Raw genomic sequence first — 18,883 nt, 5'->3', positions numbered from 1 at the left:
GGAAAATTCAACCCATAATGTTTGACAAACCAATCAAGAGTTTTTTGAAGATGAAACTAGCAGACTAGATAAGGGGGCACCAGTGGATGCGGTGTATTTGGATTGTCAGAGGCTTTCGATCAGGTCCCACACAGGAGGTTAGTAAGCAAAATTAGAGCACATGGGATTGGAAATAATAATGATGCCCCTTTGCATCCTCCCCACAGCTTCCATTCCCACCTAATTTTGTGAAATCAGCAAACTTGGAAATATCACATCTGGCCCCCGCATCCAAATCATTGATATATATTGTGAATAGCTGGAGCCCAAGCAATATAACAGCCTGCCAGCCTGAGAATGAGATCCGTTTATTCCTACTCTGTTTCCTGTCCGTCAAGCAATTCTTAATTCATGCCACTTCCCATTCCTACCATTATTTTCTAAGTGTCCAGTTAGCACATCCTTTATAATAGATTCTAGCATTTTCCCTACTACTGATGTCAGGTTAATAGGTCTGTAGTTCCCCGTTTTCTCTCTTCCCTCCTTGCTTTAAATGTTGGGGTTACATTTGTGACCTTCCAACCTACAGGAAGCATTCCAGAGTCTGTAGAATTTTGGAAAATGACCACCAATGCCGCCACCATCTCTATAGCCACCTCTTTCAATACTCTGGGATGTAGACCATCAGGTCAATGGGATTTAGCAACTTTCAGCCCCATTAATTTCTCCAGTACTACTTTTTTTTACTAGTATTAATTTCTTTCAGTTCCTCATTTTTGCTAGTGCCTTGGTTCTTTGAGTATTTCTGTGAGGATTTTTTGCATCCTCCTCCAAGAAGACTGACACTATCTGTTTAGTTGCTGTGCCATTTCCTTGTTCCGCATTATAAATTCTCCTGTCTTTGTCTGTAATGTTTCCACATTTGTCTTTGCTGATCTTTTCCTTTTTACATACTTGGAGAAGTTTTTAAGTTAATTTCTATGCTTCTCATTAATTTACTTTATCAATTTCTTGGTCCTCCTTTGCTGAATTCTAAAATTCTCCCAGTCCTCAGGCTTACTGTTTTTTTTTGGCAGCTTTATAGCCCTATTCCTTGGATCTAATTCAACCTAACTTCCCTTGTTAGCCATGGTTGGATTACTTTTTCCTGCTGGATCTTTGTGCCTTTAATGTAAATTTGTGGTAAACCATGTATTAATTATTTAAATGCTAGCCATTGCCTGTCTACCGTCATAACTTTTAATGTAGTTTCCCAACCTACCACAGCCAATTTGCCCCTCACACCTATGTAGTTTCCTTGGTTTAGATTTAAGACCCTAGTTCCAGATTGAACAACATTACTTTTAAATCGAATATAAAATTTCATCAAATTATGGTCACTCTTCCCTTGAAGCTCCTTGACAATGAGATTATTAATTATCCCTTTCTAATTGTAAAATACTCTATCTAAAGTAGCCCGCTCTCTAACTTGTTCCTCAACATACTATTCTAAAAAAACCATCTCACATACATTCTAGGAATTTGTCCTCCATATCATTTGTGCCAATTAGGTTTACCCAGTCTATATGTAGATTGAAGTCCCCATAATTACTGCATTACTCTTGTTACATGCACCTCTAATTTCCTGATTTATCCCTGCCCTACACTACCACTGCCTATTTAAAAAAAACTCCTACCAATGTTTGCTGCCCCTTGTTGTTTCTTAGCTCCATCCAGACTGATTCTACATTTTGATCTTCTGATCTGAAATCCTCTCTCTCTATTGTATTGATCTCATCCTTTATTAACAGCACTACCTCACCTCGTTTTCCATTTTGCCTATACTCCCTAAATGTTAAACATCCTTGAACATTCAGTTCCCAGCCTTGGTCACCTGCAGCCATATCTGCATAATTAGATTATACCTGTTTACTCCAATTTGTGCTGTCAATTCATCTACCTTGTCGCGAATGCTGTGTGCATTCAGATGGTGCCTTTAATTCTGTCTTTTTATTATTTTCGCAACCTCCAGCTTTACCTGTTGGTGTGCATTTTTAAGGTTGTACTCTCTGCCCCTTCCTCCCACACTCTGATTATCATTTCCCTTATCGCTACCTTGCTCCTTTGCCCTCTCCTCTCTCTTTACGTAATCACACTGTCCTTCACTTGATTCCGCACCCCCGTTATTTAGTTTAAAGTCATCATACGACTCGCCAGAACACTGGTTCAGGTGAAGACTATCCCAACGGTACAGCTCCCACTTTCCCCTGTAATGGTGCCAGTGCCCCATGAAGCGAAATCCATTTCTCTCCCAACAACCTTTGAGTCGCGCATTTAACTCTCCAATTTTATTTACCCTACTTGACTTTGCTTGTGGTTCAGGTAATAATCCATAAATTATTACCTTTGAGGTTGTGCTTTTTAATTTAGCCCCTAGCTGCTCACGCTCTCTAAGCAGAACCTCTTCCTTAGTCCTGCCTATGTCATTGGTAGCTACGTGGACTATGACAAATATATCCTCCCCCTCCCACTGAAGCCCAGAGCAGATGTACCAAACCCTGTCACTGGGCAGGCAATATAGCCTTCTGGACTCTTGCTGTTAGCTAAAGAAAACTGTGTCTATCCTCCTGACTGTGCGCTTCCTAACTACCAATACATTCCTATTAACTTGTTAATTCCTAATGTGCCTTCATTTTAAGACCATATATACACTGATACACAGACCAGTGCCATGATGACTATCTACGTTGCAGTGAAATTTTTTTAATGCATTAGTTTTCCAATTGCATTGTAACATTTGAATATGTTGCAGTAAGTTTATTAAACACACATTCTCATCAATTGCAGTGACATCAGTAATACATGAAGGTCAATGCATTTCAGAAATGTTTGACTATTAGCTTTTTGGAAAAAAAGTAGTTTGTAATTCCAGGGGGCAGGAGAAAGAGAAATCCTGGCAATTGAATGAAGATCCCTGAGAGATGATACTTTGCCTCCATTAGCTGATATTTGTAAAGGAAATGAAAATTTGTTTGTTTTTTAAAAGTTAAAATTTAACATGAATAGGACATTGTTGAAAATGGACGTACTTTAGCTTTCAAAATAATAATGGTAAAAGATTAGGATGTTGTTTGCTTTTGTTGTGCAATAATTCTGACACAGAGCAGAAATCCAAGGGGAAATATTTTTACTACACCAAAAATACTTTTGGTTGCGAATGTTTCCTCTGAGCCACCGCTAATTAGATATTTGAAAGCAGTTAAACATAACATTTACCAATGTCAGATTAGGAGATTATAATTGGCTGTTGCTTATTTTTAGGACAACTGTGTTTGAAGTGGTACAAAAATTATGTATGTATCATTTATGTTTTGAGAAGAGATTCCTTTTCATGAGTTACTGTGCAAAATAGGTTTCAAGTGGACCGTTCTTTGTCTTTCAGTTGCACAAAACCTTTTCTTTCAGGGTAGTAAGTTGGTAGACTGTAATGGACAAAAGAACAGCATTGAACTACAGTATGTAGTTTGAATTAAGCCCCCAACAATTGTTTCGCCTTCACATATCATAGCTCTGTGGAAGCCCAATCTAGCCTTTCTTTGAGGCAAGTGACATGTAGTTTGTACAGCAACCCGATCTGCTATTGATCGTCCACAGCTGTCAGCATCCTTCCTTGGCAGTCATAGCAAGTGATGGCTTTTTGCTCCAACTCTATTCTATGCTGGAAATTCCAGCAATCACCACATGACTTCAATCAACTCAACCCGCAGAGAGATGTTTTTAGATCACCCATCTTTCAAGAGAGCCAACATGGCTTTTAGAAATTCAGTCTCTTGCAAATTCTACAGCTTGACCCTTCCCCAACTCATATTTTCAATTCCTATCCCAAAACAAAATTGAAAAATGCAAGCAATGAAATTAAAGTATTCCGGAGATTTGTTGTGTAATACATTCTATTCCATACACTGTTCAAATTCAAACAATTTTGGGACATGATTAGTTCAAATACCCTAGATTTGCTTCAACATGGCCTGCTGATGGGTCAAACTATCCTTTCAGAAAAGGACATCCTGAAGTAACAGTTTATTTCAGTGCACACTGAACATCCACTGCATGATCCAGGGAGATGGTGGCTTAGTGGTAATGTCACTGGACTAGTAACCCAGAGCCCTAGGCTCATGCCCTGGGAACGTGAGTTCAAATCCTACCATAGCAGCTGGTGGAATTTGAATTTATTTAATAAAATCTGGAACCTAAAGCTTACTATCATCAATTGTTCTAAAAATCCATCTGCTTCACTAATGTTCTTTGGGGAAGGTAATCTGCTGTCCTTAACCTCATCTGCCCTACGTGTGACTCCAGACCCACAGCAATGTGGATGACTCTTAACTACCCTCTGAAATGGCCTAGAAAGCCAAAGAGCCCAAGGAAAATTAGGGATCCCCACACCTCATGAAAGAAGAAAAGAATGCATCAACAGAATTAGTAGATTATTTGTGCACATAGCTCATTAAATACATGTTTAGCAATAACTGCTTACCTTGTGCAGAGTACTCAGAGTAGGTAGTTTAAAGAATAAGCTGAAACCTAAACAATACAATCATTAGGTATTGCAAATTTGCCCCATTTCCTTTGTAATGATTGCTGTTAAATTAAGGGCTTGCTAATTTGTGATTACTACTCCCATTTCTAATATCTCAAATTGGTTAGATAGAGGATATAGCTCATTTTGCTAGCCACTTTAGGAACCTGTGTATGCATTGCTGAAAAAAGAGACATACTGTCAAAGCTTTTCATCATGCACTCAACAAGATGGGCAAAAATTTTCAAAGGGAGCAGCAATTTATACTGCATGAGAAAAGGGCGCTGATTGGTTGGCAAGTCGTTTCTGGTCACGGCGTTGCCATGGAGAATGCACCAGGAAACTATGGTCCCTCATGCTTTTGTTTAATTCAAAAGTGCAATGCATAGACATGTTTCTTTTGCCTGCAGGGGACAGGTCCCTGCATCTGAATATGTGAAGCTTCTAGCAAGTGTAAGTGAACCACATTGGAAGCCTGACAGATCATCTTAAATTGTTTTTTAATGTAACTATTAGCATGCTTGGGATTGTTCAGCAAATGCTGTCCAATCACAGAATCACATCTAATGCTATCTTCTTTATATTTTGCAATCTGGTGTCATTACATTCCTTATTTTAACTTGCACTTCCATGTTCAGACTCTGCATTGTTCTTCAACAGTTCCCTAATCTGGTTAAGAAGCTAGGAATGTTGGAGGCCTGCAGAGATTTAGGAGTCTATGTACTAGTGTTGTTGTTAGGTACAAAAATAGTCAAAAGGCTAATGGAATGTTGGCCTTTATAACTCAAAGGTGGGAATAAAATGGGAAGGAAATTTTGTTCCAACTATGCAAAACTCTGGTTAGACTACATCTGGAGTACTGTGACAGCTCTGTGCACCACGCCTTGGAAGGTTATATTGACCTTGGAGCATTGCACAGATTCACTGGAAGGTCTGATTATGAGGCAAGATTGTATAAATTAGGCTTGTATTCCCTGGAGCAGAAAAGTCTAGGGGGTGATTTGTTTGAATTTTTAAAGATTTTTGAAAAGAGTTGATAGATTTCATAGTGCGAAGGCTTTCTTCCGTTGGTTGGGAGCATTAGGATAAGGGAGCATAACCTTAAAATTGGAGCCAGGTCATTTAGAAAGGATGGTAGAAGTAGCTTGATGAATAGTTTTAACTCTTGAGATGAATGGATTTTTACTTGACAAGACAGCTGGATGGAATTGAGAAACAGATCAGCCATGATCTCGTAGAATGTTGGAAAAGGCTCAAGGGGCTGAATGCCCTACTCCTTTTACGATGTTCCACAGTTGGGAACATAGGCAAATTGGAGACTATTCATCCCTTTGAGCCTGTTCTGCCATTTGATAAGACCATGGCTATTCTGATTGTGGTCTCGACTCCACTTTCTTGTCTGCCCTCCATAATTTGCGACTCCCATGTCTATCAAAAATTTATCTAACTCAGCCTCGAATAAATTCAATGACCCTGCCTCCATTGCTTCCTGGGGAAGAGAATTCCAGAGTAACTACTCTGAGGAAAAAATTCTCCTCATCTCCATCTTAAGAGAGAGGCCTCTTATTCTTAAAACGCCTTGGTTTCACAGGTCCCAGACGCCCCTGTAGAGGGCGTCAGCACTGTTTCAATCATCTACTTAGAGCAACTTTCCATGCAAGTTAAATGGAAATTAAATAGATAAGCGCAAATCTAACACTGGTTGCTATGCATTTGCCAGTGACAGTAAATTCTGCCCCAATATATTCATCAATACTCATTATTTTGCAATATGACATTCTGCAAGTCACCTTCAGAAACAGAAAAATATATGTAAAATCCACTATGAATAATCTGAAATGTTTTAATCAAAGCAAAGTTCCTGGTGCGGTTCTTGTGTTTAATTCCTGGCAGAGTATGGAGGTTTCTTATTTCTGTATCTGAAGACATGAATATTGCATGTTTAAAGTTTACTTGCCCTGGTGAAGCTAACATTTACACACCTGGGAGTTGTTGTGGTGGTACCTGTAATATTCTGGGCCAGAACATAATGCTACTTAAACTTTTTTGTGTATTTCTGTCCCCCTCCCATGAAATACTGCAGTCTCATAGTCTGACTCTACTGCGCTTTCAGCTCTGTCATTCAATCTTCAACCATCCCACTGAGCTTGGCATGTAGGTCTGACTCTCCAATTCTCTTTTGCTTCGGCTGTTGTGCTGCTTCCTTTTTCAGCTGTCTAGGCTCTAAGCTCTGGAATTCCTCCTCAAACTACCTCCATCTTTCTATCTCTCCCCCTTTCTTTAAGGCATTTCCTAAAACCTACCCCTTTGAAGCTTTTGGTCACCTTTCCTAATATCCCTTTATGCGGCTCAATGTCAATGTTCTTGCTTTGTAATCTCTCCTGTGAAGTTGGGACATTTTACTATGTTAAAGGTGCTATATGTCCATGACTTTTATGTAGGGTGTGGAGGCAAGAATTGGATCAAGGAGAACAAAATGCATCGCGCCTACTCGAATACAGTTGATTGCTAACGAACAACATAGAACCACTGTCAGTCATTCTTGTGACACCCATGGCTTAGATTATTCCTCTGTTGAATTTATTGCAGAAAGGTATTGCAGTGCTCCTTTGCTTTCTGGTCAAATACTGGAATAGGTTTGGAGAAATAGATGTGGTTGTTGGCAAAGCCCAAATTTGAAGCCTCATTTCTTTGTAAAAAGTTGTGCAGTTTTAAATTCCACCAATATGAGTGATCTTTTAAGAATGCTCTGTTTTTTTTAAAATTTTGCCCCAGTCACTGCAGTTCCTCACGCATGCTTTGCTTCTGGTAATTTTGGTAGACTCTGCTCGCCACCCATTCCCAACTTCAGACATATTTCCAAGGATGAAGTCAAATTTGTGGCAAGCTACATATATAATAATATGGAAAGTAACATTACAGAGGGGATTAAAGCCATGATTTATCCCCCATGCTAACGTTTATGTAGCCTGATATATGACATGCTGTGGAATTACTATTGCAGATTACTGTACCAGACTCCTCTGCTCTTGAATTGTCTTGGAAAGTGTAGCTTTAATATAATAAAACTTTGGCCTTGCTATGATTATCTGAACTAAATTTAAATGACTCTGTGCTCAACAAGTATTAGACAATGCAACTAAAGAAATAAAATTAGGCATTTTTGTCACTATATTAGCATTATAAATGGGTTCATGAGGTGACTAGATGTGTATTTAGCAAAAAGGATATGCTCATATGGTGACAAGATGAAGACCAGCCCAAAAAGGTTCCTGCCTTTTGTCAGCCTAGGCTAGGTTTTCTCCACTGTCTCTGCCAGACTCATTTTCTAACTACTTGTAAACTTTGGTTCCTCCAAAACCTTCCATATAGCCTTTTTTATACCGAACATTGCTTATACAGTACGCCATCCCTCCCTGTCTCTGCGACCTCCTCCAGCCCTATAAGAATGCTATGTTCCTCCAACTCTGGCCTCTTGTATCTCCCAACTCCTTTTACCCTACTATTGGTTGCTATGCATTTAGCCACTAGCCCTAAGCTTTGGAATTCCTGTACTGAACTCCTTTGCCTATGTACCACACTATCCTCCTTTAAGACCCTGTTTAAAACTCTGTACAAGCTTTTAGTCATACCTCTTACTATTTCATCGTTGAATTTGGTGTAAAATTTTGCCTGATTATGTTCCAATGAAGCACCTTATGGCGTTTTCTATGTCATGTGTACAGGTGCTATATTAGCGAAGGTCTTGCATTTACATAGCACTCTTAACTACAAACTGTGTTTTGTATTAGTTCAAAATTGACCTTTTTTTTAAAAGAAAAGGCAAGTTCTATATTCAAGCCATTTATCTTGTAGCTTTCTTTTTGAAAGAATTTGCTGGTTCTAATGTGAAACAAGGATCTGTTCCTTAGAGTTTGTAATGTTGTTTCTTTTTTAAAAAGGCTGTACAAGATCCTGAAAAAAGAGTTCTGACGAAGAAGAGATGGACTATATTGATTTAAGATTCTGTAGCACCGTTTCTCATTTAGATAAATGACTGCAAACTGAGCAAACAGACTGGAAAGCTTGCCTTGCCTGCCTGTCGCCTTCTCTCCACGTTTAGCAAATGTCTGTGGCTAAATGCAGTTTGTTCAGACTAACACCATGCTTCGGGTAGGGGTTTAGTCTGGTCAACTAAGGACTCCCTGCAGGCAAGTTACATTGATAATGAGTCAGCTGTTCACACCCTGAAGTCACGATGACAGAGAATGCTTGTTCAATGCAGTTTCACCAAAATACCCATCTGCTACTGCTTGGATTTATCTCCTGCCTTTTAAGTTCATGAACTCAGCCAGAATGGCCCAGCCATACTGCCAGAATGAGGGGGGGAGGGGAGGGAGGTGGGGGGGGTGGGGGGTGGAATTTTCCAAAAAAAGGTCCATAAAGGTAGTTAGATTAAAAATAGCTGATGCAACCTTAATATTGTTTTGCTGGACAAATTATTTTTTTCTAAGTTATCTCTGTCTGTGTGGCTTTTGCAAGTCTGTTGCAGTGAAGGGGGAGCAGGTTGGCTGCCAGTACCACTTTCACCAGTGAACAAGGGGCATTAGAGCTTATCAGGTGAAATTGCCACTTTTTCTTCTCCTTCCCTCCTGCCCATCCCTACGGCCAACCTTTCTGGGACGAATCAAACCTGTACACACCTCTTACCCCTCCCCCCCCCCCCCCCCCCCATTTTGTTGCTCTGAGTATTAATGCTAATTGATACAAAATGTTTCAAAGACACCTTGAAGCATGGCAGCATTGACATTAACGACCGCGAGGAGCTTGCTGCCCATCGTTCAGAATGGCGACAAGTTCCATCCTACTGCCTCATACTTTTTACTCTCAACGTCTTAATAATGAGACAGAGTGGTGGTGACAGAGAAGCAAAGGAAGCAAATTCTGCCCTGAGGATGTCACCACCTCGAGAGACATGTGCCCAAAGATCTGTGGGCTGGGAATCGGCCTGTTCAGTCACAAGTAGACCCATGGCAGAAACTCTCCACCTTGAGTAGACATCATGCTCAAATCGAGGGACAGTTGACAGTGATTAATGCTAATGTTGAACTATGCTATGCAGCCTTCAAATTTAAATGTAATATTCATTTTTGTTATGAACTATTAATGTAAATCTGTGAATTTGAGAACTCCAGACCCTTATGCCTTATTGCTACAGCGGGTCGTCTCTCCACCCAACAGATCAGTGGGCAGGTTACACAGCCCATTTTAACCTTCCTGCTGTGGTGGTGCACCTAAAATAGAGCATTCATGAACTTGAGCTAATTTTTCAGGTCAATAATCTTTCATCAAATGCTGAGGCACGATGAAAGGACATGCTGAGAGTTTCCAGCATTGGCAATACTTTTGGTTTTGTGCTTCTGTTTTATATTTTACGTTGTAGTCATTAGTTTCTGTATGATTTCCTTTTACATTAGAGAGCCAACATGCAGTTTAAAAAATCCACTTAAAATCATAGTTTCTTTGGCCTGTTGCACCCCTGCTGGCTCTTTGGAAGAGCTGTCATACTTGGTTCTACCACGTACCATCCCTCCGTTTTTTTTTGTCCTCAACTCAAGTACCTAATTCTCAAGCACCAACCCAACCCCCTTCTAAAATAATTGATGGAATCAGCTCCCCACCACTTCAGGTAGAACAATCTAGACCTCAGCAACTGAGTGGGAGAAAAAAAATTCCTCATATCTCCTTAAGATCATTTGCCAGTAATTTTAAATCTATTCCCTATGGTTATTGACTCATCTCTGTTCTGTCTATAAATATGACCCTAACCTTCATGTGGCTTACCAGTCCCATTCCTACCTTGCCAGCTTTGGCCTCCTGTATCTTTTCAACCAAACTTGACGTAAACTTCAGAAACAGTATTTCATCTTGTTCATGGTCAGATCTGAAGATTAGCAACTTCAGAATGTGGCCAACTTTCCTGTTTTCTTTGAAGCAAGGAGTGCTGGGAATGCAGATACGTCTGTCAGCATCGCTAGGAAGGTTGGTTGGCATTTTATCAGAAGAGCCATAGGAGGGGTGGGCCTGTGGCCTGTAATTTAGCCTGTCTTTTTTTTTCTTTCCTTCTGGTTGTATAGTAGTGGCATTTTGTGTATTTGAAATATTTTTAATGGTCTTTTGTGTCAGAGATCTGTGTGTCTCTGGGGAAATCAAGGCCCGAGTTCAAGGGATTTGCTGAAGCTAGTATTACACAAGCTGTATGAAGAGACTTACAAGTTAACTCCTAGAAGGTAAAAGGACTTTCAACTTGGAGATTTTGTTTCATGACACCTCGCTGGACATTCATGGAGCGTACCAAGATTTGTTGTTTGTATAGTCATGTCCCTTTAGTGGGGAGCCCAGTGATGGAAACAGCTTAAGAAATGATAAACTCAAAGTGTCAAAAAAAAATGTAATGGAAGGTAAGAGGGTATCAGAGTTTTGAACTGGACATTGAGAAAAGGGGTTTATGGTCACTGATCTTTCAGTTTTCTTTGTTGTGCATGGTGCAGTATGTTTTTTTTTGCACTACCACATATGGACAATATGTTAAAGGGGGCAACTTGTGAGGGGCTCGTGTAGTACTTTCACAATTTGCTGCACTATCACACAGTTTAGAGGGAAAGTTACTTATGATTTTGCTGGGAATGTAGCATGACTTCCAGTTTACTGAGTCCACAAAAAAGTCCATCATTTTCCAGAAGCATGTCTTGTCGTTTATCCACGACAAAAAGAATCCTAACAGCTAGATTTCTTGGGAACACTCAAAACACTTGACTCACTGTAATAGAGCGCAAACCTCTTCCAAATCATTTGAGGTCATGCGTAGCAGCTCCATCCAACTCTCTTCTCCCAATGTAGTACTTTCCCCAACCTTCATTACTGTGTAACATTTGTCGCACCGCGAGCGACGCCATGGATGATCTATTTATATTTATACATTGGCTATTAATTGTGTCTGACCCTGTGGAGTAATTTGAGGTGGTTTAGAAATTTAAGATATTTCACTTGATATATAATGCAATTGTTGAGCAAAGCAATTGCTCAACCTATTTCTGAGGAAAAATGCATGCTTTCAATTATGTATTCTTGCTGATTTTTGCTCTGTGGAGGAAGAAGTGATTTTTTCAAAATTGGACACTTGTAATCTTCCAAATGATTTGTTGTTAAGCCAGACATCTGATCACTCTGAATCTGAAAACTGGCCTGTAGGGATTGTGCCATCATCGTTTGTGTCAAAATAATGGTTGAGGCTAATGCCACTCTCCATTGTTTATACATGTATGCTAAAGCAACATCAGGCATGGAACAGATCCATGGTTAAATGCAAATATCCAAAAGATGCTGTCCACGTTATGCCTCTCCAGCGTTGGCAAGATGCTGCTTCCAGAAAGCCACCATTTGAAGTGCACTGAATGATGTTCAATAACTATTTCTGTGGCCAATACAAATTAACCTTGCTGCAAGATCTTAAATATTGCCTTTGTCTGTCTAAGTGCCCTTTTAATGATATGATGTGTGAATTTTTGGCATCAATTTTAATTATTACAAGTGTGGGGTCTCATTCCTTCAAGTTTTCATTGTTGGAGATTTTAAAAATGGAACATTTCAAGTTTTTTTTTTGCCTGATGTCATGAGTATCAAGAAAGATGTTTTGAGCGAATATTCCAAGAACCTATAAATCTAACACCACCATCAAAAGTTACCTCTTTGGGTTAGAATAATCATGCATATTATTTTGGGGAACTATATATAATTTTGTATGCCCATTTCAAAATACAAGTAGCAAAAGTCATGATGTTTTTGGACTTGATAGTCATAGGCTTTTCACCTTTCTTGTTGCAGTTTGTGAGACAGAAATGGGAAAAGTCTGCCGCCTTTCACCAGAAGAGCATCTACAGCCTTTTAAAGACAAAATGGAAGAATTCATTAATCAAGGTAAATGGAGCAGAGTTCAGCCTTTTTATAAATAAAAGACCAGGTAAGTGATATTATGTAGTTTAATCATGACAATATTTGTTTTGGCATGAAACATTGCCAACTGGCACAATTAATCAGTGTCATAAGTACATTGGAAGCATATCGGCCCTGGTGAGAAGTTCTTGGGATGCACAACAAAAATACTTTGTACCAAACTTTAAATTGCTTTCTTAGACTATATATAACCATATTATTAGCTTTCTTCAATAGCGTTATAAAGATATTTATAACTGAGGCAGGGCTATTAATCATGAGAACACTTTTTCAATGATCCTTGTCAGTGGTTTGGGAGCAGATTTTTCCTCCTCAATATTTATCTCCTGCAAGCACACAGAATTCCTTTTTTTTTTATTTCATAAAATAGCAGAAGTAGATGACAAGTTGGCCATTTGAGGAGAATGAGTCAAACTTATAAATGTGTTTCTAAAATATGGCCTGAGGGCGACATGGACCCAGCAGACCAGCCACCTCAATACCTATTGGTGCTTGTGTTTTCTACTGTCTTACTTGTGCTCTTTGCATTTTGGGAGTCGGGAGATTTGGAAAGGACTGTTTTCAGCCCAGTTTCAGTTGGTGGATACATCCTAAATCTGAACAGAAATGTTCTGTTCTACAGACTGAGATACCTGCAGATTAATGGGATGATCTTTTTAAATATGGCCAGTGGCTTCCATGATATGCACCCAAGTAGATTCCAAAATGCGAAGCTTGGAAGCCTTTCTATCCAGTTTTTGGTACTTGCAATTCTGATCCTTCAAAGCACTTCAAGCCCATGTTTTATTCAAATGTTTTAACGGTGTGGGTACTGACGGTTGTAATCTTGCTTGGCTACTATAGCCTACTCGTTAATCTGTTGGTCACAATTATTATTTTCAGGCCACACATTCTTATAAGTGCAATACTTTATCAAGCACAGTAATTGGTTTTCCAACGCAGCGTTTTCCATTGGTCGGCTCAGAAAGCTCTGTGACTGTGATGTGCAATTAGTTGGGGCGCACTGAAATTCATATCATCCAAATCTTGAAATCTTAAAGGTGCAAATTCCATGACCATAGGATACCAAGTTAAGTGGTCACATTGGACAAGTAGGTCCTCTGAAGCTATCAAGGAAAAGTGAACCTATCAAATGCATACAAGAACATCAGGCAAGTTTTTTGGAAAATTCTAATTCAAGCTGCCAGTTAAAGGCCCTTGAAGTATTTAGAGCCAGATCTGCAACAGAGTAATGGTTGATTTTTTTTTTAAAGTTGAACTTCATGCGTCACCTAAGTAGGTCCACAATTAAACTCTGGTGAAATTAACCCATTTTGAAATTGTTTGATTTCACTGTTTATTTCAAAATTCACACCCGATCATAACCATAAATGCCATTGTAGTCAAATGGCATGTCGGCACTTCTCTGCTTCTGAATGGGGTGTGAGCACAATCTGGGGCCTTTATGCGACTAAAAGTCATTAATGGACAGTCTACAATACAGGCGTACAGGGTCACCTTTGATCAGTGGAGGTACGTGGCAGCTAGAAATATTTTTTTAGAAATAGAACACCTTTTGCTTTGTAAGAAATTTATTGTTCTGGAAACCCGTTTCAGAGAAGGAGTAACATAATGTATAGTTCCTAAACAGCCTTTCTTCTCCAGCACTCAAAAAAAATTATAATTTTATTTGCTGTCGATATTGACTTTAAAACCACAATGCCTCAACGTTATTTTATTTTTAAACACATTTTTCCAAAGCCCCAAGACAGTAAAGTTTGTTTACTTTCAGAGCTGTCCATCAAGCATGTGGGTGTGTGGCTGGGATCACAGGCTGCTGTCAAACTGGAGCCTATAGTCCTAGTCTTGCTGCCATGCCTGACTGACGGCTCCAAAAGTAAACAAATATAGCAAACTTTTGAATTACTATGGCTCAGTAACTAAGAGGAATTGGGAGTCTAATCTTGACTGGTGGGGGTAAAAATATTTTGGACTGCTTTAGAATTGAATTTTAAACAAAACTGGGCTGATGCAACTTTGAGCTGCACTCTGCCCCTCTCTGAGGCAAGTTGGAGGTGTAGACCGGCATTCAAACCCACAGATGTTTAGCACAGAAATGCCTGAAACAAATGTTTGATTAACCACTTGACAATCATAGACTGGCTTGATAACCTTGAGGTTCGATGAGGCTTTTGGATTCAGGTTTTTAACTTGACAAAGTGACTCTTAAAGTATGTAATCGGTGGCAGAAAGGAGTAATTTAATCAGTATATTTCTGTTAAAAAAGTAATATCACATTTCCTAACTAACCTGAGGCACTGTTACGTATTCAAATTTCATGCAGCAATAATTTGAAGGCATTGCCCTGATATCCTGAATGTCTTGAGTCATTTTGTGCAATTTGATTAATCATTGAATAGTGACATCAAATTACATCTTTGCCACTCATTGCCTAAAATATTTTTCCTCATGTCACCTCTGGTTCTTTGCTAATCACCTTAAATCTGTGCCCTCTGGTTATCAACCCTTCAGCCATTAGAAACAGTTTCTCTTCACTTATTCTAAAACCTTCATGATTTGAAACACGTCTATCTGATCTCCTCTGAGCCTTTTCTGCTCTATGGAGAATAATCCCTGTGTCTCACCCTGGAACCATTTCTGCTTCAACTTATCTGGAGCCTCATGTCCCTTCTAAAGTGCAGCGCCCAGAATTGGGCACATTGCATCAGCTGGGGTCAAATTACTTTTTCTAAATTCATTCATGGGATGAGGCCAGCATCTGTTGGTCATCCCAGTTCCCTTGAGAAGGTGGTGGTTAGCCGCCTCCTTGTTCTGTTGCAATCCATGTGTTTTTTCTTTGGTTTCACTCAGTGCTATTAGGAAGAGAATTCCAGATTTTTGACCTACTGACAGTGAAGGAAGTGTGCTTTTGGTTCCAAGTCAGGATGGTGTGTGGCTTTGAGGGGAGCTTGCAGGTGGTGGTGTTCCCAAGCGGCTGCTGCCCTTGTTCTTTTAGGTGGTAGGGATTGTGGACTTGGCAAGTGCTGTCAAAGGACCCTTGGCAGGTTTCTGCAGTGTATCTTGTAGCTGCTACACACAGTTGCCATTGTGAACCAATAGTTAAATCTTGCCTTGAAATCCCTTAAGGTTATGGCCCAGATTTTGTGATTGCAACCACAACAAAACTATCAGCACTCACTACCATTACTTGGTAAAACTTAGAGCAACTTCTGTCATCCGTACATGCTTGGTTAAATGCAGAGATCCAGAAGTTTCTGTCAATAATTCCCCACTCTACACTATTGGAATCCTTGAAAACCATCTAGAAATCACTGAATTGACATAAACCTCCACAACTTGTACCATATTCTCACAGTAAGAACCCTTAAAAAGTGATGCCCGGTTGAATGAGGTGTAAATGGATTTTTAACAGTGTACTTGGTTTAGCTACGGATGAACAACCTCTCTGGCCCTGAAAAACTAATTTTATAATTTTTCGATGCCAAATATCTCCATTCTGTGATAATTGCATATATTTTTAATCTTTTTAAAAATATTGTTTAACATTCTAGTTTCTACCTTTAATCCCATGTATATGTTCCAATCTTTATTTTGCTTTCTGTAAAAAAAAAGAGAAGTGAATGATAAAAACCAGCCTGTTACTTCCTGATTTGCTGTCTGAGAGAGTTCTTCAATGTGATTGGCTGCTTAGTCTGCTTCATGATGTCAGTGTTTGCTGGACACCAGAGATCCCTACGTATTGCACCAGAATGGAATTCAAGTCTGGAAAAGTAAAATCCATGGCATAGGGCTAGTTCGATCTTTGTGGGCTGCTTGCTTTGAGGTCACTGGTAAGCACGGTCACTTTTCTATCTATGAAATACAGGCTTATGTGGTTACTTGATAGAAAAACAGTGTTTTGTTTTAACAGTTCTTAAACTGACAGCAGCTGATAACTATCAAGTTCTTGTTACCTCCACCATAAAGATTGGTGGAGGTAATTTTTTTGCCCCTGGAGTATGTTTGCCTGTAACAACATGCCTCAAAAACTAATGCAAGTATTTCTACAGAGCTTGGTACACAGAACGTGGCTCAAGGAAGAACTCATTAGCTTTTGGTAAAGATCTGGATCCAGATCTAGATCCTAGAATTTCTTTAAGGATCTGTTAACACTGGGAGGTAGCGTGCACTGACCTTTTTTAGCCTGTTGTGGGTTGCTTTATTTTGAATGTTGATTGATTGATTGTTTTAGGCTATTGTGGATTGTCTCATCTGCTGTGGTGTAATTTGTCACAGCAGTCAAAATGTGAGCAGAATTTTCAGAGCAGGTTGCTTGTGGATTGGCCTGAAGCCTCCTCAATGAGATGGGAGCTCTTATTAAAAATATTTCTTTCTTCAGCTTTGTAGTTAGAGCATCAACGAGGCAGTGGAAAGCCTCAAGTAAGTGCTGTATAATTGTAATAACATTTGAGTTAAAACAGTATGGCGGAGGCCTGTGCTCTACTGAGTACCTTCTTCATTTGATGTTTTATCATGATGAACCCTTCCATATGAATACAATTTTTCAGTTTCGCAGAAACGCCTTAGCTATTTTGTTTTAAATATATAAACTAGCAAGTATTTATTTCACTGCTTGCCACATAATTTGTTTAAATCATTGTTCAAGGAATTCAACCAAAATGGCTGCAGATGGAGTAAAGTCCACCAAGTTACATGATTAGCACCAAAGTGATGTCTAATTTGGTGTTGTCATGACCATGGATCATAGCCCAGAATTACTTGGGGACATATGGAATTTTAAGTAAGAGGTTTTTTTTAAATAAGGGGACACAAGCAAAAGCTGGCTGAGGCTGTAAAGTAACCACTTGCTGGAAAATTCCAATGTGGATTACACTTGACCAACTAGTCCAGATAACAGAATGTCACACCTAAAAAGGTGTCAAGGCCTATTCAGAGAGAGCAGCTTCAAAGGAAAAGATGCAGTGCGGAAACTGAACTGTAATCTCCTGTGGTTGTGGAGATAATGAAGGCTGATTACCACCTCAGCAGAAACCATCTCCTGTCAGTTATATCCCAGACTGTGGGATGATGTGAGTTGAAAGAAGGCAGTTTCTGGGCAAAAACCTTGTTTCCCCCCCCACCTCCCTCCAAGAAAACACAAGAAAATGGGTTGAAAGCCAACTGCAACCCTGGTCTCTGTGTGCTACTTTTGGTGTTTCAGGCCTGGTGTGCGAGAGTGTGATGTGAAGGTCACAACTGAAGAACATCAACTAGGCACCCCTGCACTTGCAGGTGGTAAAAATTCCTCCCTCTTTGCTGAAGGCAAATCACAAATCAATAAAACCACAGTTGGAAAGAAAACAGGACAATTCCTTTCAGCTAACCTGCAGAACAAAGAATCTCCAAACCCACTGCTCAACTTGCAATGTCAGCTCTACCGGAATCACCCAACTTAACGGCAGCAACATTTTGCCATCTACTCCTCATGGATAAGCCAAAGACTGATTTGTATTTGTTAAAACTTTTATTTTTGGTCTCACTTCTCGCATGTGTGTGTGTTGCAGTTTTATTATTTTTCTCGTGTTTACATAACTCACTCTTTCTTTGACTCAAAGCCTGGTTAAATAGGCTCCTTTTAAAACATAAATGCATTTAGACTGGGAAAAGATATCCATGAAGGAAGGAATCCTTTTTAAATTAACCTTGTTGCGACCAACTGTGGGGGCTGAATAAAGAAGGAGCGGTGGTAGCATTGTGGTTTTATCACTGGACTGGTAATCCAGAGACCCAGGGTAATGCTCTGGGGACCCAGGTTCGAATTCCACCATGGCAAATGGTGGAACTTGAGTTCAATAAATATCTTGAATTAAAAGCCAAATGATGACTATGTCGATTGTTGTAAAAAAATACCATCTGGTTCACTACTGTCCTTTAGCAGAAGGAAATCTGCCATCCTCACCTGGCCTGGCCTACATGTGCTTCCAGGTCCACAGTAACATGGCCTGAAATGGCTTAGCAAACCACCCAGTTGTATCAAAACCACTAAAAAGCCAATAAAAAGGAATTAAACCAGACGGACCTCCCGGCATCGACCGAGGCACTGGAAACAACAACAGTGGTAGACATTCAGGAGGGAGTTGCCCTGGGAATCCTCAACATCGACTCCGGACCCCATGAAGTCTCATGGCATCAGGTCAAACATGGGCAAGGAAACCTCCTGCTGATTACCACGTATTGTCCTCCTCCCCTCCCATGCCCCCCAACCGCCCTCACCTGATGAATCAGTACTCCTCCATGTTTGGACATCACTTGGAGGAAGCATTGAGGGTGGAAAAGGTGCAGAATGTACTCTGGGTGGCAGACTGCCTCATCTTC

At 39.9% G+C, this 18,883-nt stretch overlaps 1 protein-coding gene across 1 annotated transcript in view; it reads left to right on the top strand.

Moving 5' to 3' along the window:
* Positions 1-18,883, top strand: part of fmn2b (formin 2b) — a 399,672-nt gene that overhangs the window by 265,999 nt on the left and 114,790 nt on the right. The window contains exon 14 of the mRNA XM_078557267.1: positions 12,401-12,493. Coding sequence (XP_078413393.1) covers positions 12,401-12,493 — 93 coding nt within the window. The remainder of the gene's footprint in view (positions 1-12,400; positions 12,494-18,883) is intronic.

The sequence above is a fragment of the Cetorhinus maximus genome, chromosome 14 (assembly GCF_964194155.1).
Source record: "Cetorhinus maximus chromosome 14, sCetMax3.hap1.1, whole genome shotgun sequence".
NCBI lineage: Eukaryota > Metazoa > Chordata > Chondrichthyes > Lamniformes > Cetorhinidae > Cetorhinus > Cetorhinus maximus.
The sequence above is the reverse complement of the archived record's forward strand: the minus strand, read 5'-3'. Positions and strand labels throughout refer to the sequence as shown.